Source organism: Entelurus aequoreus, linkage group LG06 (assembly GCF_033978785.1).
Source record: "Entelurus aequoreus isolate RoL-2023_Sb linkage group LG06, RoL_Eaeq_v1.1, whole genome shotgun sequence".
In the NCBI taxonomy this organism is placed as follows: Eukaryota; Metazoa; Chordata; class Actinopteri; order Syngnathiformes; family Syngnathidae; genus Entelurus; species Entelurus aequoreus.
Genome location: NC_084736.1, coordinates 3,198,489 through 3,222,805, shown reverse-complemented (window position 1 = coordinate 3,222,805; position 24,317 = coordinate 3,198,489). Strand labels below are relative to the sequence as shown.

Sequence of the window (24,317 nt, the reverse complement as noted above, 5' to 3'; positions counted from 1 at the left end):
TGTAGGAAGCAGAATATTAATAACAGAAAGAAACAACCCTTTTGTGTGAATGAGTGTAAATGGGGGAGGGAGGTTTTTTGGCTTGGTGCACTAATTGTAAGTGTATCTTGTGTTTTTTATGTGGATTTAATTTAAAAAAACCGATACCGATAATAAAAAAAACGATACCGATAATTTCCGATGTTACATTTTAACGCATATATCGGCCATCTCTAGTTTTACCCTTTAAAATCGTTTTTAATCATATTTATTTTTATGTACCGTAATTTCCGGACTATAAGCCGCACCAGCTAAATTTAGGGGAAAATACAGATTGCTCCATATATAAGCCGCACCCGACTATAAGCCGCAGGGTTTTGATGTGTAATTAGCGTAGTATATAGGGCTTCCTGCTACCACGGAGGGGATTGTCGGGACAGAGATGACTGTTTGGGAACGCAAAGCGTCCCATTTATTAACAATAAATCTTTCAATCATTCAATCAAACTTTCACATCTTTGACATGGCGAACAGCATTCGTGCAGAATACAAATAATACAACGGTGCAAAGTAATACAAAGTGCTCGCCTGTACGTTACCAAAATAACCAGCCTACCGGTATATGAAAAGTCAGTCTTTAATCATTGTGTCATCGTCTTCCTCCTGCGTACTAAAACCACCGAAATCCTCTTCGTCGGTGTCGGAGAAGAACAGGCCGTATATAAGCCGCACCCTTGTATAAGCCGCAGGGACCAGAACGAGGGGAAAAAGTAGCGGCTTATAGTCCGGAAATTACGGTAGGTTTTATATTTATTTATTTTTTGTTTTTAATCAGTCATTGGTGGAGCTAAGGATAATATTTGAATATTGTTTTTAATATTGTTGTGCAGCACTTTGGAAACATTTTTGTTGTTTAAATGTGCGATACAAATAAAGTGGATTGGATTGTGTAAGCGCCAAAGATCAATCAATCAATCAATCAATGTTTATTTATATAGCCCTAAATCACAAGTAGGGCTAGATCTTGTATTGTTTTGCATGTTCTGCCTGTGCGATACGGGGGTTTTCTCCAGATACTCCAGCTTCCTCACACATTCCTAAAATATGCTTGTTAAGCAGATTAGAGACCAGTCCACGGTGTACACGGCTTCTCACCCAAAGTGCCCTCATAAAGGCTTCAAGGGGTCATATTAGGATATTTTGACATTTCAAACATTTCCTTGTGGTCTACATCAGGGTTCCCCCAACTTTTTTTCCACCAGTTTAATGTATGCATTATTTTCACGGACCGGCTTTCTCCGTGTGGCAGATAAAAACAGCCCAAAAATTAGCCTTTGGCTACAATCTGAAAGTCAAGTCGGAGAAAGTGCGGTAGTTTATAAATGAACTAGATGAGGCAATTCCTAAAGGAATTGCGTGTGAACGCTTGAATGCTGACCTTGAAGTGAAATGCTGACAGAAAGTAGTATGAATGTAAGAATAGTTTCAATGTTGGAATGGTTTGAATGTTGAAGAGTTTGAATTTCCAGGAAAACCGGAATTTGGTTTGGAACTTGGGAAAGACTAATGTCCAGGATGAGTGGAATATGTTGATGAGGGAATGGTTTGAATAGGTTGAAAAATGTGGGAATTGTGGAAGTGTAAAAAATGGATAATTCATTTGGAATGGGGAAAATGTCCCTAAAAACGGAGAATTCTAGGAAATCCTGGAATTTTTTTTGTATTTTTGAAAGGGAGCACACAATATTTTGAATATTTTGAAGTTGAAACGGTTTGAGTGGGAGTTGTGGAACTTTGACAAATGTCCCATTATTTTCAATGGGAAATTCATGGAAATTTGGCAAAAGAGGGAATTTTTTTGAAAATGCCCCAAAAAATGGAATGTTCTGAATGGTTGGTGTTGGCATTTTTTTCAAATCGTTCGAGAAATGTTGAAGTAGTAACACTTTTAATTGAGAAGTGGTATTACGGAACTTCGGGAAATTCAGGAATTTTTTCCAGTTCAGTAAACAACTTTGTTTTTTGTCCTGATTAAGAGGAATGTTTTGACGGTGGAACGGTTGAAGTGAGGTGAAAAATGTGGGAGGAGTAGTCGACTGAAAAAGGGAGTTGAAAAAACAGGAATTCTGGGAATTCCTGGATTTTTTTATTTTTATTTGAAAAAATAATAGTTTGAATGTCCAGGATGAGTGGAATATGTTGAAGGTGGAATGGTTTGAGTCGGTTGAAAAATGTGGAAATGGTGGAAGTTTGAAAAATGGCCAATTCATTTTGGAATGGGAAAAATGTCCCTAAAAACGTAGAATTCTAGGAAATCCTGGAATTATTTTTCAATTTTTGAAAGGGAGCACACAATATTTTGAATATTTTGACGTTGGAACGGTTTGAGTGGGAGTTGTGGAACTTTGACAAATGTCCCATTATTTTCAATGGGAAATTCATGGAAATTTGGCAAAAGAGGGAATTTTTTTGAAAATGCCCCAAAAAATGGAATGTTCTGAATGGTTGGTGTTGGCATTTTTTTTAAATCAGTCGAGAAATGTTGAAGTAGTAACATTTTTAATTGAGAAATGGTATTACAGAATTTCTGGAATTTCGGGAAATTCAGGAGTTTTTTCCAGTTCAGTAAACAACTTTGTTTTTTGTCCTGATTAAGAGGAATGTTTTGACGGTGGAACGGTTGAAGTGGGTTGAAAAATGTGGGAGGAGTAGTCGACTGAAAAAGGGAGTTGAAAAAACGGGAATTCTGGGAATTCCTGGATTTTTTTTTTATTAGAAAAAATAATAGTTTGAATGTTCAGGATGAGTGGAATATGTTGAAGGTGGAATGCTTTGCGTCGGTTGAAAAATGTGGAAATGGTGGAAGTTTGAAAAATGGCCAATTCCTTTTGGAATGGGAAAAATGTCCCTAAAAACTTAGAATTCTAGGAAATCCTGGAATTTTCTTTCAATTTTTGAAAGGGAGCACACAATATTTTGAAGTTGGAACGGTTTGAGTGGGAGTTGTGGAACTTTGAAAAATGTCCCTATTCTTTTCAATGGGAATTTCATGGAAATTTGGCAAAAGAGGGAATTTTTTTGAAAATGCCCCAAAAAATGGAATGTTCTGAATGGTTGGTGTTGGCATTTTTTCAAATCAGTCGAGAAATGTTGAAGTAGTAACATTTTTAATTGAGAAATGGTATTATGAAATTCCTGGAATTTCGGGAAATTCAGGAATTTTTTCCAGTTCAATAAACAACTTTGTTTTTTGTCCTGATTAAGAGGAATGTTTTGACGGTGGAACGGTTGAAGTGAGGTGAAGAATGTGGGAGAAGTAGTCGACTGAAAAAGGGAGTTGAAAAAAACGGGAATTCTGGGAATTCCTGGATTTTTTTTTTATTAGAAAAAATAATAGTTTGAATGTCCAGGATGAGTGGAATATGTTGAAGGTGGAATGGTTGGAATATGTTGGAAAATGTGGAAATGGTGGAAGTTTGAAACATGGCCAATTCCTTTTGGAATGGGAAAAATGTCCCTAAAAACGTAGAATTCTAGGAAATCCTGGAATTTTCTTTCAATTTTTGAAAGGGAGCACACAATATTTTGAATAGTTTGAAGTTGGAACGGTTTGAGTGGGAGTTGTGGAACTTTGAAAAATGTCCCTATTCTTTTCAATGGGAATTTCATGGAAATTTGGCAAAAGAGGGAATTTTTTTGAAAATGCCAAAAAATGTGAATGTTCTGAATGGTTGGTGTTGGCATTTTTTTTTTCCAAATCAGTCGAGAAATGTTGAAGTAGTAACATTTTTAATTGACAAATAGTATTACGGAATTCCCGGAATTTCGGGAAATTCAGGAATTTTTTCCAGTTCAGTGAACAACTTTGTTTTTTGTCCTGATTAAGAGGAATGTTTTGACGGTGGAACGGTTGAAGTGAGGTGAAGAATGTGGGAGGAGTAGTCGACTGAAAAAGGGAGTTGAAAAAAACGGGAATTCTGGGAATTCCTGGATTATTTTTTTTTTATTACAAAAAATAATAGTTTGAATGTCCAGGATGAGTGGAATATGTTGAAGGTGGAATGGTTTGAGTCGGTTGAAAAATGTGGAAATGGTGGAAGTTTGAAAAAATGGCCAATTCCTTTTGGAATGGGAAAAATGTCCCTAAAAACGTAGAATTCTAGGAAATTCTGGAATTTTCTTTCAATTTTTGAAAGGGAGCACACAATATTTTGAAGTTGGAACGGTTTGAGTGGGAGTTGTGGAACTTTGAAAAATGTCCCTATTGTTTTCAATGGGAATTTCATGGAAATTTGGCAAAAGAGGGAATTTTTTTGAAAATGCCCCAAAAAATGGAATGTTCTGAATGGTTGGTGTTGGCATTTTTTTCAAATCGTTCGAGAAATGTTGAAGTAGTAACATTTTTAATTGAGAAGTGGTATTACGGAATTCCTGGAATTTCGGGAAATTCAGGAATTTTTTCCAATTCAGTAAACAACTTAGTTTTTTGTCCTGTTTAAGAGGAATGTTTTGACGGTGGAACGGTTGAAGTGAGGTGAAGAATGTGGGAGGAGTAGTCGACTGAAAAAGGGAGTTGAAAAAACAGGAATTCTAGGAATTCCTGGATTTTTTAATTTATTTGAAAAAATAATAGTTTGAATGTCCAGGATGAGTGGAATATGTTGAAGGTGGAATGGTTTGAGTTGGTTGAAAAATGTGGAAATGGTGGAAGTTTGAAAAATGGCCAATTCCTTTTGGAATGGGAAAAATGTCCCTAAAAACTTAGAATTCTAGGAAATCCTGGAATTTTCTTTCAATTTTTGAAAGGGAGCACACAATATTTTGAAGTTGGAACGGTTTGAGTGGGAGTTGTGGAACTTTCAAAAATGTCCCTATTCTTTTCAACGGGAATTTCATGGAAATTTGGCAAAAGAGGGAATTTTTTTGAAAATGCCAAAAAAATGGAATGTTCTGAATGGTTGGTGTTGGCATTTTTTTCAAATCAGTCGAGAAATTTTGAAGTAGTAAAATCTTTAATAGAGAAATGGTATTACGGAATTCCTGGAATTTCGGGAAATTCAGGAATTTTTTCCAGTTCAACAAACAACTTTTTTTTTTTTCCTGATTAAAAGAAATGTTTTGACGGTGGAACGGTTGAAGTGAGGTGAAGAATGTGGGAGAAGTAGTCGACTGAAAAAGGGAGTTGAAAAAACGGGAATTCTAGGAAATCCTGGAATTTTCTTTCGATTTTTGAAAGGGAGCACACAATATTTTGAATATTTTGAAGTTGGAACGGTTTGAGTGGGAGTTGTGGAACTTTGAAAAATGTCCCTATTCTTTTCAATGGGAATTTCATGGAAATTTGGCAAAAGAGGGAATTTTTTTGAAAATGCCAAAAAAATGGAATGTTCTGAATGGTTGGTGTTGGCATTTTTTTCAAATCAGTCGAGAAATGTTGAAGTAGTAACATTTTTAATTGACAAATAGTATTACGGAATTCCTGGAATTTCGGGCAATTCAGGAATTTTTTCCAGTTCAATAAACAACTTTGTTTTTGTCTTGATTAAGAGGAATGTTTTGACGGTGGAACGGTTGAAGTGAGGTGAAGAATGTGGGAGAAGTAGTCGACTGAAAAAGAGAGTTGAAATAACGGGAATTCTGGGAATTCCTGGATTTTTTTTCTTTTATTAGAAAAAATAATAGTTTGAATGTCCAGGATGAGTGGAATATGTTGAAGGTGGAATGCTTTGAGTTGGTGGAAAAATGTGGAAATGGTGGAAGTTTGAAAAAAAGGCCAATTCCTTTTGGAATGGGAAAAATGTCCCTAAAAACGTAGAATTCTAGGAAATCCTGGAATTTTCTTTTAATTTCTGAAAGGGAGCACACAATATTTTGAATATTTTGAAGTTGGAACAGTTTGAGTGGGAGTTGTGGAACTTTGAAAAATGTCCCTATTCTTTTCAATGGGAATTTCATGGAAATGTGGTAAAAGAGGGTACCCATGATAGTCACACACACATTAGGTGTGGCCAAATGCGTCTCTGCATTTGACCCATCACCCTTGTTCACCCCCTGGGAGGTGAGGGGAGCAGTGGGCAGCAGCGGTGGCCGCGCCCAGGAATCATTTTTGGTGATTTAACCCCCAATTCCAAGCCTTGATGCTGAGTGCCAAGCAGGGAGGTAATAGCTCCCATTTTTATAGTCTTTGGTATGACTCGGCCGGGGTTTGAACTCACAACCTACCCATTTTGAAAAGTATACCTGCACACAAAACAAACAAAATTGTGGCTCGTTGAGCAACAATCGTGTTCCCATGTTTAGTTTTTACACATTTTTACAAATTGTGTGAATGTTGTCTGTCTATCTGTGTTGGCCCTGCGATGAGGTGGCGACTTGTCCAGGATGTACCCCGCCTTCCGCCTGATTGTAGCTGAGATAGGCTCCAGCACCCCGCGACTCCGAAGGGAATAAGCGGTAGAAAATGGATTGATGGATGGATGGGTTCTTATCTAGTTTGCACTTTGTCTGTATTATTATTATTATCATTATTATTATTGGCTTTTATCTAGTTTGTACTTTGTCTGTATTATTACTATTATCATTATTATTATTATTGGCTTTTATCTAGTTTGCACTTTGTCTGTATTATTACTATTATCATTATTATTATTGGCTTTTATCTAGTTTGCACTTTGTCTGTATTATTACTATTATCATTATTATTATTGGCTTTTATCTAGTTTGCACTTTGTCTGTATTATTACTATTATCATTATTATTATTATTGGCTTTTATCTAGTTTGCACTTTGTCTGTATTATTATTATTGGCTTTTATCTAGTTTGCACTTTGTCTGTATTATTATTATTATCATTATTATTATTGGCTTTTATCTAGTTTGCACTTTGTCTGTATTATTACTATTATCATTATTATTATTGGCTTTTATCTAGTTTGCACTTTGTCTGTATTATTACTATTATCATTATTATTATTATTGGCTTTTATCTAGTTTGCACTTTGTCTGTATTATTATTATTGGCTTTTATCTAGTTTGCACTTTGTATTATTATTATTGGCTTTTATCTAGTTTGCACTTTGTCTGTATTATTATTATTGGCTTTTATCTAGTTCGCACTTTGTCTGTATTATTAATATTGGCTTTTATCTAGTTTGCACTTTGTCTGTGTTATTATTATTGGCTTTTATCTAGTTTGTACTTTGTCTGTGTTATTATTATTGGCTTTTATCTAGTTTGCACTTTGTCTGTATTATTACTATTATCATTATTATTATTGGCTTTTATCTAGTTTGCACTTTGTCTGTGTTATTATTATTATTATTATTAGCTTTTATTTAGTTTGCACTTTGTCTGTGTTATTATTATTGGCTTTTATCTAGTTTGTACTTTGTCTGTGTTATTATTATTGGCTTTTATCTAGTTTGCACTTTGTCTGTATTATTACTATTATCATTATTATTATTGGCTTTTATCTAGTTTGCACTTTGTCTGTGTTATTATTATTATTATTATTGGCTTTTATCTAGTTTGCACTTTGTCTGTGTTATTATTATTGGCTTTTATCTAGTTTGCACTTTGTCTGTATTATTACTATTATCATTATTATTATTGGCTTTTATCTAGTTTGCACTTTGTCTGTGTTATTATTATTATTATTATTGGTTTTTATCTAGTTTGCACTTTGTCTGTATTATTACTATTATCATTATTATTATTGGCTTTTATCTAGTTTGCACTCTGTCTGTGTTATTATTATTATTGGCTTTTATCTAGTTTGCACTTTGTATTATTACTATTATTATTATTATTGGTTTTTATCTAGTTTGCACTTTGTCTGTATTATTATTATTATTGGCTTTTATCTAGTTTGCACTTTGTGTTATTACTATTATCGTTATTATTATTGGCTTTTATCTAGTTTGCACTTTGTCTGTGTTATTATTATTATTGGCTTTTATGTAGTTTGTACTTTGTCTGTATTATTACTATTATCATTATTATTATTGGCTTTTATCTAGTTTGCACTTTGTCTGTTATTATTATTATTATTGTTATTATTGGTTTTTATCTAGTTTGCACTTTGTCTGTATTATTATTATTATTATTATTGGCTTTTATCTAGTTTGTACTTTGTCTGTATTATTACTATTATCATTATTATTATTGGCTTTTATCTAGTTTGCACTTTGTCTGTGTTATTACTATTATCATTATTATTATTGGTTTTGATCTAGTTTGCACTTTGTCTGTATTATTATTATTATTATTATTGGCTTTTATCTAGTTTGTACTTTGTATTATTACTATTATCATTATTATTATTGGCTTTTATCTAGTTTGCACATTGTCTGTATTATTATTATTATTGGCTTTTATCTAGTTTGCACTTTGTCTGTATTATTATTATTATTATTATTGGCTTTTATCTAGTTTGTACTTTGTATTATTACTATTATCATTATTATTATTGGCTTTTATCTAGTTTGCACATTGTCTGTATTATTATTATTATTGGCTTTTATCTAGTTTGCACTTTGTCTGTATTATTACTATTATTATTATTATTATTGGCTTTTATCTAGTTTGCACTTTGTGTTATTATTATTATTATTGGCTTTTATCTAGTTTGTCTGTATTATTACTATTATCATTATTATTGACTCCTCTTTGCCTTATTCTTATTATTTTCCTATTTTAGTGATGTTAGATGTGTTGTGTTGTTGTTGTTGTTGTTGGGGACAAATGTTGTAAATGAGCTTTGGCTACAAACACTATGATGCATACATTGGATGATTGTTTCAGATATCTATGTTTCTGTATCTGTCCCTAGTTCAAATAAACCAGAAAGAAGGAAAAAAGACAGGATTTCTGCTTTTTAAAAATAAATGATGTGCAGGGTTCAGTGTGCCAGGTCAGCACCGCAGAGGGGGTGTGGGGGTTGGAAGGCAGCCATACTTTGATATGTAAATGAGGAAGGGCGGATAATTAATGAGGTCATCTCACCTTTCATACCTGATCAACTGCATTGAATATTTATGACATTCAATGGTGTAATGGGTGCACAACGTGGTCTGAGGAATGGTAATGTCAGTTCACTTCTTCTTTAAGGTGGACTCTTTGAACAAATACCCACAAATAGTCACCAGCTTTTGAACTACTTGTGTTGGAACAATAATCCTTTTTTGAAAGTACATGGATAGAACCCGTCCACCTTAAATGAAGCCCAGAACACTTTGGTGCCAGGAAATATGACTTCTTGATCTGTCAGCCATGTTGATTGACAGGCCATGTGTACAGCCCCGCCCTGCACGTATGATGAATGGATGTCTATCTGACAAATGTCACTGTGGACTTTCAGTCAGATTCATGCGATGATGTCACCGGGAAGGGAGTTGAAAGGGTTGCCATGGCGACGGGACAAAGGCAAGCGTGTTTGGCCCTGACTGGGTGTGGTGCTGCTGTAAGCATGCAGTGCAGGGGTGCACGTGTGGTGCAATGTTTGGCTGATATGTTGACTCAATCCAACATATATTCACATATCCATGAGTGTGTGTGTGTGTGTGTGTGTGTGTGTGTGTGTGTGTGTGTGTGTGTGTGTGTGTGTGTGTGTGTGTGTGTGTGTGTGTGTGTGTGTGTGTGTGTGTGTGTGTGTGTGTGTGTGTGTGCGTGCGTGCGTGCGTGCGTGCGTGCGTGCGTGCGTGCGTGCGTGCGTGCGTGCGTGCGTGCGTGCGTGCGTGCGTGCGTGTGTGTACTTCCTGTCATCCAATTACCCTGAGCTGGCGATGACAACTGTGAGACCAGAGTAAACAGTGGTTTGGTGGAATCATGTCATGCTTTATTGACTGACATGATCATGTGTGTGTTGCATGTAACGTGTGTGTGTGTGTGTGTGTGTGTGTGTGTGTGTGTGTGTGTGTGTGTGTGTGTGTGTGTGTGTGTGTGTGTGTGTGTGTGTGTGTGTGTGTGTGTGTTGTAACATTACCTACCGCTGCTTCACTCTCTGCAACAAGGCTGCTCTCAATTCTTGATCTGATTTGCTGCAGTAGTTGTAGTCATGACGACGTGTGAGAACACACTAATATTATTATTGTGATATTTCACCAGAAATACAGCCAGTGTGCTTAAATACCATATTGTGATAAAATGGCAACCAAGGTAATCAAAAAGGTTAACCAACGAACGAGATTTCTCTACAGAATTTCCTCTCTGGTCAACAAAAGCACCTTGAGGATTCTGGCGGGAACTCTCGTTCAACCCTTTTTCCATTACGCATGCACCTCCTGGTACCCTAGCACCTCCAAAACACTCAAATCTAAACTCCAAACATCCCAGAACAAGCTAGTCAGGTTACTTCTAGACCTCCACCCCAGATCCCACCTCACTCCTACCCACTTCTCTAAAGTGGGCTGGCTCAAGGTGGAGGACAGAGTTAAACAACTTGCACTGAGCCTAGTCTATAAAATCCGCTACACCTCCCTGATACCGAAGTACATGTCAAACTACTTCCTTAACGTAAATGACCGCCATAACCACAACACCAGGGGGTGCTCCACTAACCATGTTAAACCCAGATTCCGAACTAACAAAGGTCTTAACTCATTCTCTTTCTATGCCACATCAATGTGGAATGCGCTCCCAACAGGTATAAAAGAAAGGGCATCTCTATCCTCCTTCAAAACCACAATAAAAGTTCACCTCCAGGCAGCTACAACCCTAAACTAACACCCTCCCCGGATTGCTAATAATCAAATGTAAACAATCAAATGCAGATACTTTTTCTTTTTCTTATGCCTTCTGATCTCTCTCTCTCTCTCTCTCTCTCTCTCTCTCTCTCTCTCTCTCTCTCTCTCTCTCTCTCTCTCTCTCTCTATGTCCACTACTTGATGTCCATATCCCCCCCCCCCTCCCTCCACACCCCTGATTGTAAATAATGTAAATAATTCAATGTGATTATCTTGTGTGATGACTGTATTATGATGATAGTATATATGATAGTATATATCTGTATCATGAATCAATTTAAGTGGACACCGACTTAAACAAGTTGAAAAACTTATTCGGGTGTTACCATTTAGTGGTCAATTGTACGGAATATGTACTTCACTGTGCAACCTACTAATAAAAGTCTCAATCAATCAATCAATCAATCAATCAAACTAAATATACATTGGTGGTCAAAAGTGTACATAGACTTGTAAAGAACATCATGTCATGGCTGTCTGGAGTTTACAATCATTTCTACAACTCTTATTTTTTTTGTGATGTAGTGATTGGAGCACATACTTGTTGCTCACAAACAACATTCATGAAGTTTGCTTCTTTTATGAATTTATTATGGCTCTACTGAAAATGTGAGGGTCAAAAGTACCGTAATTTCCGGACTATAAGCCGCTACTTTTCCCCCTCGTTCTGGTCCCTGCGGCTTATACAAGGGTGCGGCTTATATACGGCCTGTTCTTCTCCGACACCGACGAAGAGGATTTCGGTGGTTTTAGTACGCAGGAGGAAGACGATGACACAATGATTAAAGACTGACTTTTCATATACAGGTAGGCTGGTTATTTTGATAACGTACAGGCGAGCACTTTGTATTACTTTGCAGCGTTGTATTATTTGTACTCTGCACGAATGCTGTTCGCCATGTCAAAGATGTGAAAGTTTGATTGAATGATTGAAAGATTTATTGTTAATAAATGGGACGCTTTGCGTTCCCAAACAGTCATCTCTGTCCCGACAATCCCCTCCGTGGTAGCAGGAACCCCTATATACTACGCTAATTACACATCAAAACCCTGCGCCTTATAGTCGGGTGCGGCTTATATATGGAGCAATCTGTATTTTCCCCTAAATTTAGCTGGTGCGGCTTATAGTCAGGTGCGGCTTATAGTCCGGAAATTACGGTATACATACAGCAATGTTAATATTTGCTTCCTTGGCAAGTTTACCTGCAATAAGGCGCTTTTGGTAGCCATCCACAAGCTTCTGCTTGACCACTTGACCACTCCTCTTGACAAAATTGGTGCAAATTAGTTGGTTTTCTGACATGGACTTGTTTCTTCAGCATTGTCCACACCTTTAAGTCAGGACTTTGGGAAGGCCATCTCCAGTATGAGTGAAATGTGTTAATGAGGGAAAAGGTTTGAATAGGTGGAAAAATGTGGGAATGGTGGAAGTGTAAAAAATGAATAATTCATTTGGAATGGGGAAAATGTCCCTAAAAACGACGAATTCTAGGAAATCCTGGAATTTTCTTTCAATTTTTGAAAGGGAGCACACAATATTTTGAATATTTTGAAGTTGGAACGGTGTGAGTGGGAGTTGTGGAACTTTGAAAAATGTCCCTATTCTTTTCAATGGGAATTTCATGGAAATTTAGCAAAAGAGGGAATTTTTTTGGAAAATGTCAAAAAATTTGAAGGTTCTGAACGGTTGGTGTTGGCATTTTTTCCAAATCGGTCGGGAAATGTTGAAGTAGTAACATTTTTAATTGAGGAATGGTATAAATAAACATTGATTGATTGATTGATATTATGGAATTCCTGGAATTTCGGGAAAACCAGGAATTTTTTCAGTTAAAAAAACAACTTCGTTTTTTTGTCCTGATTAAGAGGAATGTTTTGACGGTGGAACGGTTGAAGTGGGTTGAAAAATGTGGGAGGAGTAGTCGACTGAAAAAGGGGTTTGAAAAAACGGGAATTCTGGGAATTCCTGGAGGTTTTTTTTGTTTTGTTTTTTTATATGAAAAAATAATAGTTTGAATGTCCAATATGAGTGGAATATGTTGAATGGTTTGAATCGGTTGACAAATGTGGAAATGGTGGAAGTTTGAAAAATGGCCAATTCCTTTTGGAATGGGAAAAATGTCCCTAAAAACGTAGAATTCTCGGAAATCCTGGAATTTTCTTTCAATTTTTGAAAGGGAGCACACAAGTCCTGAACTGTTTGAATAATTTGAAGTTGGAACGGTTTGAGTGGGAGTTGTGGAACTTTGAAAAATGTCCCTATTCTTTTCAATGGGAATTTCATGGAAATTTGGTAAAAGAGGGAATTTTTTGGAAAATGCAAAAATAATTGAATGTTCTGAATGGTTGGTGTTGGCATTTTTTTCAAATCGGTCGAGAAATGTTGAAGTAGTAATATTTTTAATTAAGAAATGGTATTTCGGAATTCCTGGAATTTTGGGAAAACCAGGATTTTTTTGGATTCTAAAACCTTCATTATAGCCTGATTTAGCCATTCCTTTACCACTTTTGACGTGACATTGTCCTGTTGGAACACCCAACTGCGCCCAAGACCCAACCTCAGGGCTGATTATTATTTGCTTGTCCTGAAGAATTTGGAGGTAATCCTCCTTTTTCATCGTCCCATTTACTCTCTGTAAAGCAGCAGTTCCATTGGCAGCAAAACAGGCCCAGGGCATAATACTACCACCACCATGCTTGACAGTAGGCATGCTGTTCATGGGATTAAAGGCCTCACCTTTTCTCCTCCAAACATATTGCTGGGTATTGTGGCCAAACAGCTCAAATTTTGTTTCATCTGACCACAGATCCTCCAGAAGGTCTTATCTTTGTCCATGTGATGTCAGATGAAACAAATAAATTAGCTGTTTGGCCACAATATGCAGTGTTTCCCACACATTCATTTATTTGTGGCGGCCCGCCATGAAAGAATTACGTCCGCCACAAATAAAAATAAAAAAATAATTAAAAATTTAAAAAAAAATTTTTATTTAAAAAAAAAAAAATTCTGTCCTGTCCAGCTTCTCAGGCAAATCATATAGTTGATGTAGATGCCCATATCGGCTGTTCACATTTACTTTACAAAAGAGAAGTGTAGGATACTTCTCTTGTTGCCTTATTTGTATTTGACTTTATTAAATGTATTTATATTAGAAACACAACATGTGTATACAACAAAGGGTGCAAAGTGTGCAGGCAGTAGGAAACACATGGTTAAGTGTAGGGAGTAAAACTGATGGCAGTCTAAAGTTCAAGATTTTTGGAGCTCTTTGTTCAGTGGATCAGATGTTTGATGAAGCTCTGTGTCTATCTACCACCACTACTGTTTTATGTTTATTTGTTACTGACTGTGGCAGGACACCTCTGACTCTGTTTCACTTTATGTTGCTGGTAAATAATATGCTTGTAGTAGTAGGCTAAAGTTAAATTATTTAGTATGCACTAATTAAAGGGGCAGAGCTTTATGAGACATTTTAGCTTTTATATTTTATAAGATATATTTTTTGTAAGAACCACAATTAATAAATATATTTCAGTGAATAACTTATTGTTCAAAACTGTATATAAATATGTACAGAAAGTGTTGTAATTATATTGTAAAATGGATGGATGGATGGACGTTTAAAACAAAACTGTTATTATTAATTAGTAAGTATACATTTTTTGAGCCTTTTTAGAGAAAATCCTATCATTGTAGTAAATTATGCAAATTACTCGATGATGTCATGGTGACCACGCCCATAGCCACGCCCCCACCGCCACGGGTATCTTGGCAGTTTATGGGAAACACTGACATGTATGTATACTTTTGACCCAGCACATTTTCAGTAGAGCCATAATAAATTCATAAAAGAAGCAAACTTCATGAATGTTTTTTTGTGAGCAACAAGTATGTGCTCCAATCACTACATCACAAACAAATAAGAGTTGTAGAAATGATTGTAAAGTCAAGACAGCCATGACATGATGTTCTTTACAAGTGTATGTACACTTTTGACCACCACTGTAGGTGATCCCTTTTTCCCCCTAGACATGTGCTTGAATAAATATTTTTTAGACAACATCAAAGACTGCAGTAAAAAAAAGGATAATAGTTGTTTTCTCCTACTTGATGATTCCTCTTCATTGATCACCATTATCTTAACATAGCATCTTCATTCCCCCTCTTTGTGGTGGCCGCCTCCCTTCAGCTCCCTGCCTGTTTATGAGTGACATCCCTGAAGCACCTGGAGAGAAGTAGTTTGGCGCCACCTGTTGGTTTGCATTGTATATTTCTAGACCCCTAATAGGACATTTTGTTTGAAATTCCATCCATCCATTTTTCAACCGCTTGTAATTCATCGCTGTAATGATATTGTGTTCCAGATCTAGTATTCGTCTTTGCTTGCAAAAGGCGGAATATGCTAACAAACCCAGGGCCTGATCTACAAACAGCACGTGCTGAATACTGTGTGCAAACTATAACATCGTGTAAGACTCAATTGATAACAAGTGCAAAAGTGGTGCAGACCGCCCTAATTAAATGAGGTGTTTGCGTGTCACCATGGAGACAATCATTTCCCTCCATATTTATGGCATCATATGTTCCAACCTGTGGCGTTGCGTCACATTGTTGACAGACAGCACACTAATATCATTTGTACCTCCTTTTCTGGGCAATACTGAAGCGCCTTTAGACAACAGAACCTACTTTTAGTCCTCTGGGATGACCTGTGGTGTTGCAGTGGTAGAAAATACATATCGCAAGACATTTTTTCATATATGAGATATGTTAATATTGCATCTCTCATATGAAAAACCCAACACCATTAAAAAAAACTCCAGCAGACACCACAATAAAAAAAAAATATTTTTTTTTATCCGCCCATCAGTCATCCAACAGCTATAAAATGTTTTGCTGAATACACAATTTACCTATTAGGGTCCAAATATTCTCTCCCCATCATTGCCTCCTTTATAACAGCCATGTGTGCGTTGCTGCTTCATTTCAAACGTGGTAATTATAGACGCAAAACAGCGACTGCAGAACAGTTTTAGCCTTGATAGATCACATTGCGAGTGCTTGATTACATTTACATTGCTGTTGTAATAATCATCATATATTCTGCATGTACAGTTTGGACACACCTTCTCATTCAATGTGTTTTCTTTATTTCCATGACTATTTACATTGTAGATTGTCACATCAAAACTATGAATGAACACATTATGTACTTAACACAAAAAGGTGAAATAACTGAAAACATGTTTTATATTTTAGTTTCTTCGAAATAGCCACTTCTCTGTGAGCGCTTTGAGTATCTAATAATAGAAAAGCGCGATATAAAATCTAATCCATTATTATTATTATTAATTCTGAGCCTTATCTTATTTAGTTTTTATTTGATATATGTTGACCACATGAACCCTGGCAATGGACCTTGTGTGTGTGTGTATGTTATTGTTATGTTAAAAGGATAAAGCCATTGTTTACATATTTTGGTAAATAAATAACCAGAAAATGTATATTTTCTTGTTTTCTTACTGTACCGAAAATGAACCGAACCGTGACCTCTAAACCGAGGTACGTACCGAACCAAAATTTTTGTGTACCGTTACACGCTTAGGCTGGGACCATCAGTTGTGTTGGGAATGAGAAGGTGTGTCCAAACTTCCGGCCTGTACTGTACATCAGGACAAACGTGGTAGATGGATTTTCATACACAGTAGATCAGGACTTAGTGTGACGATGGGGTCGCATTTTGATGCGGGGGGTCGTTCTACCAACATGCAGACGGACTCCGGACACAGCGTGCAGGTAGGAAATGATTTATTGGGGATAAATCATACAGGGAAAAACAAAGGTGTGCCCATAGCACGGGAAGCAAAGCTTAAGGGGGCTAGCGCGGGAGCTAGCATACAGGAATCAAAACCGTCGTGTAGCAAATTAGTAAGCCAGACAGTGTGTGTTAGAATAATTGTTTCTAAATGATCACAAAAGCTTTGTATTACATTGAGTTCCTGGCAGGGGGGACGGGAGCTGTCTTTGGGGCCTACCAGGAGGAAGGCTCGTAAAACTCCACTGTGATTTCAAAGCGGACAGATGGCAGGATCTGCCCAATTTCCAGACAAACTCTTTTTGAAGTATTCTAAGAACCCTTTTTGAACTATTTTATGGAACTCTTTTTGAACTATTTTGCGACCTCTTCTTTTGAACTGTTCGGTAACCAAAGGCAACGCTGTTTACGACCCCCTTCCCTCTGGAAGCAGCTGTGGTCAGGTGGGGGGAGAAAGTTAAATAAAGAAGGAGTGCAATCTTTTGGCAGAGCGTGGGTGACACTGTAAGAGGTTACAGGTCGACATGTTTTCTCCTCAATATTGAGTCCACATTGAATTCTGCCTCTGTTTGATTCTTTGCCTCTTGTCTTGTTTAATAAATGTCATCAGTGTTTGAACCTGACAGTGTGTGGCGAGCAATGTGAATAAATAGCACTCTGATTAGTGGCTGGCCGCAGGTGAGCATCCCAGACACTAATCAGAGGCAGCTGCATCCAATCAGCAACCATGGTAACCGAAAACAAACCCAGGGGTGCACAAAACAGGAACTGAGGGAGTCCAAAAACCAAACAGAACATGATCCAGGCAACGGATCATAACACTTAGTCTAGGGGTGTCCAAACTTTTTCCACTGAGGGCCACACTGAAATATCAAAGCAAGCCGGGGCCATTTTGATATTTTTTATTTTAAAAAACAATACAATATATGTATAAAAAATATACATTTAGGCCTCCACTCAGGCTTGATCCTGGGGACCCCAAAGGGTTTAGGTAAAAAAAATATTAAAAATGTGTCATTATTTAGTATTATTATTATTATTCAAGGTCTAAATCTCCAGATCAACATTAGGTCTATCTGTCAATATAAAGTGTTTTTTCAAGATTTAAGTTGTTTGCTCTTTTTGTCAAAGAAAACCCAGTTTTTTTATGGAAAAAACACAAAATATGCACTATTTTCCCCCAATAACATTTTAAAGTGGAATATTTGAGATTATATAATAATTGGAGTTCATAGCATAACTCATAACAACATTAATTCATTATTATTTTTGAGCAACTTAAATAGACACTTAAAAAAAAAAAAAAGTCCCACTAAAATTATTGGGGATTCAAAAGTGTCCTGCTCAGTAAAGTATCAAAAAATAAATCATACTTTTTTTTTTTTTTACTTTTAACACAATAGTCTCAAGATCAACTTCAGGTCTATCCGTCAATTATAACTTGTTGTTGTTTATGTTTTTTGCTTGTTCGTTTTAGGCCCTTCTTTAAACAAAACAGCTTAGTTTTTTCTATGGCAGACACAAAATATTTTCCCCCAAAAAATATTCCAAAGTGCAATATTTAATGTGACGTAATTGGAGCTTTGAATAGGTCAATAATCCATAATGACATTGATTTTGATTCATTGTTATTTTTTAAAGAAAGAAACAGCCTGCATGGCAGCTTTGTGTTATTAGAGTAAAATTGCAACATGTTCTTGTTACATTTCACCTGTTTGCTCTTTTTTACCACTTTTTATGTTGTTGTTTTTTTTTAAATCGTATTTTTAGAATGTGCCGCGGGGCCGTTAAAAAATTACCTGCGCGCCGCAAATGGCCGCACTTTGGACCCCTTTATAACTGCCATGTGTGCGTAGCTGCTTCATTTCAAACGTGGTAATAATAGACGCAAAACAGCGACTGCAGAACAGTTTTAGCCTTGATAGATCACATTGCGAGTGCTTCATTACTTTTGCATTGCTGTTGTAATAATCATCATATATTCTGCATGTACAGGTTGGACACACCTTCTTCTCATTCAATGTGTTTTCTTTATTTTCATGACTATTTACATTGTAAATTGTCACATCAAAACTATGAATGAACATGTGGAGTTATGTACTTAACAAAAAAAGGTGAAATAACTGAAAACATGTTTTATATTCTAGTTCGGGGGTCGGCAACCCGCGGCTCTAGAGCCGCATGCGGCTCTTTAGCGCCGCCCTAGGGACTCTCTGGAGATTTTTCAAAAATGTATGAAGAATGGAAAAAGATGAGGGGGAAAAAAATCTATTTTTTTGTTTTAGTATGGTTTCTGTAGGAGGACAAACATGACACAAACCTCCCTAATTGTTATAAATCACACTGTTTATATTAAACATGCTTCACTGATTCCAGTATTTGGCGAGCGCCGTTTTGTCCTACTTATTTTGGCGGTCCTTGAACTCACCGTATAGTTTGTTTACATGTATTGATTGATATAACTGGTATAACTTTCTCCGACTTTCTACGACGTGTTTTATGCCACTTCTTTTTCTGTCTCATTTTGTCCACCACACTTTTAACGTTGTGCATGAATGCACAAAGGTGAGTTTTGTTGATGTTATTGACTGTGTGGAGTGCTAATCAGACATATTTGGTCACTGCATGACTGCAAGCTAATCGATGCTAACATGCTATTTAGGCTAGCGATGTGTACATATTGCATCATTATGCCTCATTTGTAGCTATATTTGAGCTCATTTAGTTTCCTTTAAGTCATCTTAATTACATTTATATCTCATGACACATGTAATATGGCTTTTAATTTTTTGCGGCTCCAGACAGATTTGTTTTTGTATTTTTGGTCCAATATGGCTCTTTCAACATTTTGGGTTGCCGACCCCTGTTCTAGTTCCTTCAAAATAGCCACCCTTTGCTCCGATTACTGCTTTGCACACTCTTGGCATTCTCTCCATGAGCTTCAAGAGGTAGTCACCTGAAAGGGTTTTCACTTCTTATCAGGGTTGATTAGTGGAATTTTTTGCTTTATCAATGGGGTTGGGATAAGGGTGTAACGGTACATGTATTTGTATCGAACCGTTTCGGTACGGAGGGTTCGGTTCGGTTCGGAGGTGTACCGAACAAGTTTCCACACGGACATATTAAAGGCCTATTGAAATGAAATGTTCTTATTTAAACGGGGATAGCAGATCCATTCTATGTGTCATACTTGATCATTTCGCGATATTGCCATATTTTTGCACCCCCTGACTTAGTCCATTCCACAGTGTGCACTGAACTCTGTCGTCTTCCTTCTTCTTTGTAAAAAAAAAAAAGGTTTCATGCTGGACAAGAAGGAGCTGCCTTTGGAGGGGGAAGAGGACGAGCGGAACCTCAACTACAATCCTCCGGCCCAGAAGACTTTGCAGGAGATTGAGGATCTGGACAAAGATGACGAGAGCCTGGTGAAATATAAGCAGACCCTGCTGGGGACCAAGCCGATGGTGGCAGGTGTGTGTGGTGTTTACATGAGGAGCCATTCCAGTTACTGCTGCTCTAATTCACTCTATACGACAACGTCCGTCCGTGCATGGATGCATTCATCAAGTACTGATGACACACACACACACACACACACACACACACACACACAGACGTAGACCTGCTTGCCTCAGCAGCATCTCAACTGATATCAGAAGAAAAGCACAGACTGAATACAGTTTCATGTTCAACTGATTGTGAGGTCATAAGTGTGATACTGTGCATCTGCAGACGTCCCCGGTCCCAACGTGCAGGTGACCAAGCTGACCCTGTTGTGTAACGAGGCCCCTCGACCAATTACCGTCGACCTTACAGGTACGCCTCACTTCCTCCCTTTAATGCTTCCTTACACTTTGCTCTCATCATGGATGGAATAACATTTTTAAAAAATGGTGTGAGGCAGTTTCAGCGTCCGTGCTGCATTCATGTCTGCATTGGGTGTGTCCAGAGAGAAAGAGCGAGAGAGTTAAATGTTTGCTTGCTGGGCATTATTGACGTTTTCTCCAGAGCAGGAGCTGAGGCAGCAGCTATGGAGGTAGTTTGCTGGCTTGTAATAATCATGTATTCATATACAAGTTTGGACATTACAAATGACATTTGCTTGCTACGCTTCACCTTCAAACACTGAATACTAAAATATATGAAACTGGCAAAGCAATAATGGCTTTGTAAGACTCTATTTCCTGTCATGCACATCTGAACGTGTCTTTGCTGACTTGCAAAGTGGAGCTCAATTATACACTGCTGACAATTAAAACGCGGTTGTGCCATAAGGCAGTGTTTTTCAACCTTTTTTGAGCCAAGGCACATTTTTTTTCATAAAAAAAACACGGAGGCACACCACCAGCAGAAAAGGTTAAAAAATGAAACTCCACCAGGTTGTCGTGCCTTATTTTGAGTTTGTTGTTGTTTCCTGTGTGTAGTGCTTTAGTTCCTGTCTTGCGCTGTTATTTTGGTGACCCTTCCTGTTTTGTTGGTGTTCTCCTGTAGCAGCTTCACGCCTTCCTTTGAGTGCTATTGCCCGCACCTGCTTTGTTTTCGCAATCAAGACTATTTAAGTTGTGCTTATGCTATCCGGGGGCGGCATGGCGTAGTGGGTAGAGCGGCCTTGCCAGAAACCTGAGGGTTGCAGGTTCGCTCCCCGCCTCTTACCATCCAAAAATCGCTGCCGTTGTGTCCTTGGGCAGGACACTTCACCCTTGCCCCCGGTGCCGCTCACACCGGAGAATGAATGATGAATGAATGAGTTGTAAAAATGAATGATGGGTTCTCACTTCTCTGTGAAGCGCTTTGAGTGTCTAGAAAAGCGCTATATAAATCTAATCCATTATTATTATTATTATTATCCTTCTTTGTGGGGACATTGTTGATGTACGGCAGTGGTCCCCAACATTTTTTTTAGCCGCGGACCGGTCAAAGCTTGACATTTTTTTTATTTTTTTTTCATAAAGAAATACAATCATGTGTGCTTACGGACTGTATTTTTATTTTTTTTAAATTTCTTGTGCGGCCTGGTACCAATCGGCCCGGCGGTTGGGGACCACTGATGTACGGGATGTGCTTTGTGGACGCTGCCTTTGCTCCACACGCTGTAAGTTTTTGCTGTCCTCCAGCATTCTGTTTTTGTTGACTTTGTAGCAAGTTCAGTTTTACTTTTGTTTCACATAGCCATCCCTATGATTCAGTGCCTTTTTCCTAGCAACACTTGCCTTTTGTTAATTTTCGGTTTAAGCGTTTCATACCTTTTTACCTGCATGCTGTCTCCCGCTGTGCTCTGCATATTGGGACCACAACAAACCATCCTCGACGCGTTGTTCCGACTTCTACAAAGCAATGAACTACCTGCTGCCACCTACTGACATGGAGTATTATAAGATTACCCTGCCAAGTTCTACACAGCACAGGCACTAGACAACGGCACATTATTATGATTATTGATTTTTCAAAAAACATTTTTTGGACCAATTAGGTGAAGTTGCATAGATTCCCACGGCACACCAGACAATATCTCACGGCACACACTAGTGCCGCGGCACAGTGGTTGAAAATCACTGCCATAAGGTACATTCTTAGGAGTGCTCGATCATGCTTTTTGAACATTTTATTGGGTGTAAAAATTGCTTTTTAAAATAGCGGGGCAGTAAATCGGCTGATCAAACAAAGCAGAATCCTCACTGCAGAAGCCAGCTCTCAAATCAGCTAAGCAGAATCAATAAATCCACGGTGACGTGTTGGTCAATTTACAAAACTGAAACAATACACAAATAATTAGATTAGATTAGTTTATTTCAAAGGGGACAATGCAATTTCATAAAACACATGACTACACACGGTTAAAAAAGGCAGAATTAGCCAGAAAGCTAGTTTTCATCTGTAGTCCCCTGGCCATGGTGTAAAAAAAAGGCATTAAAATGACAATTTAAAGGCCTACTGAAAGCCACTACTAGCGACCACGCAGTCTGATAGTTTATATATCAGACCTGGGCATTCTGCGGCCCGCGGGCCACATCCGGCCCTTTGTGCGTCCCTGTCCGGCCCGCATGAGGCCAATCATAAATTACAAAATAAATGTAAAAAAGTATCTATGTCGAGTGTGCAATATAACGGTGCTGCTTTTGTTTTGAAAATCGTTATTTGTATTACTTCCGTGTGGACGTATGCGTGTGCGTGATTGTGAGTGAATGTGAACAGCTGCAATCACAAATTACAAAATAAAGTTAAAAAAACATCTATGTCGTGCGCGCAATACAACTGTGCTGCTTTTATTTTGAAAAGTGTTATTTATGGGCGTGTGTCCGTGTGTAACCTGTGAGTGAAGGTGCACATGCAGCAACAAGTGATGCACGGTTTACACCCGAGACGCTAAAAAGAGAAAAGTTGATGAGGAATGGCGTGTTTTCAACAAGACATGGACTGCCAAGCAACGTTCCCTCTAAGGTGCACGCCTGCGCAATTGTGCACTGCTCAATCGTCCTCTGCGCACAGCAAATATATGCCGCGCACCAAATCAAATCCCATCTGAATTCTAAACAAAATAAACATATTTATTCTATGGAATTTTGCAATGCAACCTTGAGTGACAGTGACAACAAGCGGCCCTAACGGTGTTCGTCAACACCGTTCAATTGAACACAGTTCAATTATTGTAACGTCTATCGAGATGCTTCGAGGCCAGGAATTATATCGATCACTTTATTGAGGAAAACTGTTTACATTCGGCCATAACCACACCAAAAACATGAGTAAAACACTTCTATCTGGAAAAACTAGTCCTTTTCTGCCGTACAAACCAGGCCAAAAGCAACTTGTCATCTGTCACCAACATGCATACCACTAAACCACTGGTGCGTTTTTGGCCACACAAAAAGTCGGACAACTCAAACACCACACAAAGTTACACTATGACTCCTCAGTCATACGTGTGCTTATTTTACTGTCATTTATTATTAATGTTCATTTATTGATATTAATCATGGAATGCTGTTACTAGAGAAAGTTACAGGAATGCACACTTCATCCTATGCTTACATTTCATTGTGCAACATGAGGATGTTTAAGGGGAACTAAATGTGATCTCTGAAAGGGGTACAAATGATTTCCAAAGCAGTGCTTTCTGTATAAAGTTAAGTTAGGTTAAATGAAAGTATTATTATTATTATTTATTATTATTATCATTATTATTATTATTATTATTCATCTTACGGTATATATCAAAAATAATATTGAGCAAAATTTAATTGAAATATTGTCGATGTGGCCCTCCAGCAGTGCTCGGGTTGCTCATGCGGCCCCCGGTAAAAATTAATTCCCCACCCCTGTTATATATCAATGATGAAATCTTAACATTGCAACACATGCCAATACGGCCGGGTTAACTTATAAAGTGACATTTTAAATTTCCCGCCACACTTCCGGTTGAAAACGTCTATGTATGATGACGTATGCGCGTGACGTCACGGCGGCAACGGAAGTATTGGTACCCAATGTGTCACCATACAAAAAGCTCTGTTTTCATCTCAAAATTCCACAGTATTCTGGACATCTGTGTTGGTGAATCTTTTGCAATTTGTTTAATGAACAATGGAGACAGCAAAGAAGAAAGCTGTAGGGGGGATCGGTGTATTAGCGGCTGGCTGCAGCAACACAACCAGGAGGACTTTTGAGTTGGATAGCAGACGCGCTACCGTGAGTACAGCTTTGGCTTCCAAACATTTGATCGCTTGCCCGTACTTGCGTGTCGCTATGTGCATGTCACGTACGTAACTTTGGGGGAATATAT

General features: G+C 37.7%; 1 protein-coding gene across 5 annotated transcripts in view; it reads left to right on the top strand.

Moving 5' to 3' along the window:
- Positions 1 to 24,317, top strand: part of LOC133651750 (rho GDP-dissociation inhibitor 2-like) — a 65,428-nt gene that overhangs the window by 22,796 nt on the left and 18,315 nt on the right. For 4 of the 5 annotated variants that reach the window (XM_062049848.1, XM_062049850.1, XM_062049849.1 and 1 more), the window contains 2 exons: positions 19,835 to 20,008; positions 20,270 to 20,353. In XM_062049848.1, the coding sequence (XP_061905832.1) occupies positions 19,840 to 20,008; positions 20,270 to 20,353 (253 nt within the window). In that variant the 5' untranslated portion in view covers positions 19,835 to 19,839. Of the gene's footprint in view, positions 1 to 18,992; positions 19,103 to 19,834; positions 20,009 to 20,269; positions 20,354 to 24,317 lie in introns of those variants that run through there. The other variant, XM_062049847.1, reaches the window with a different exon arrangement.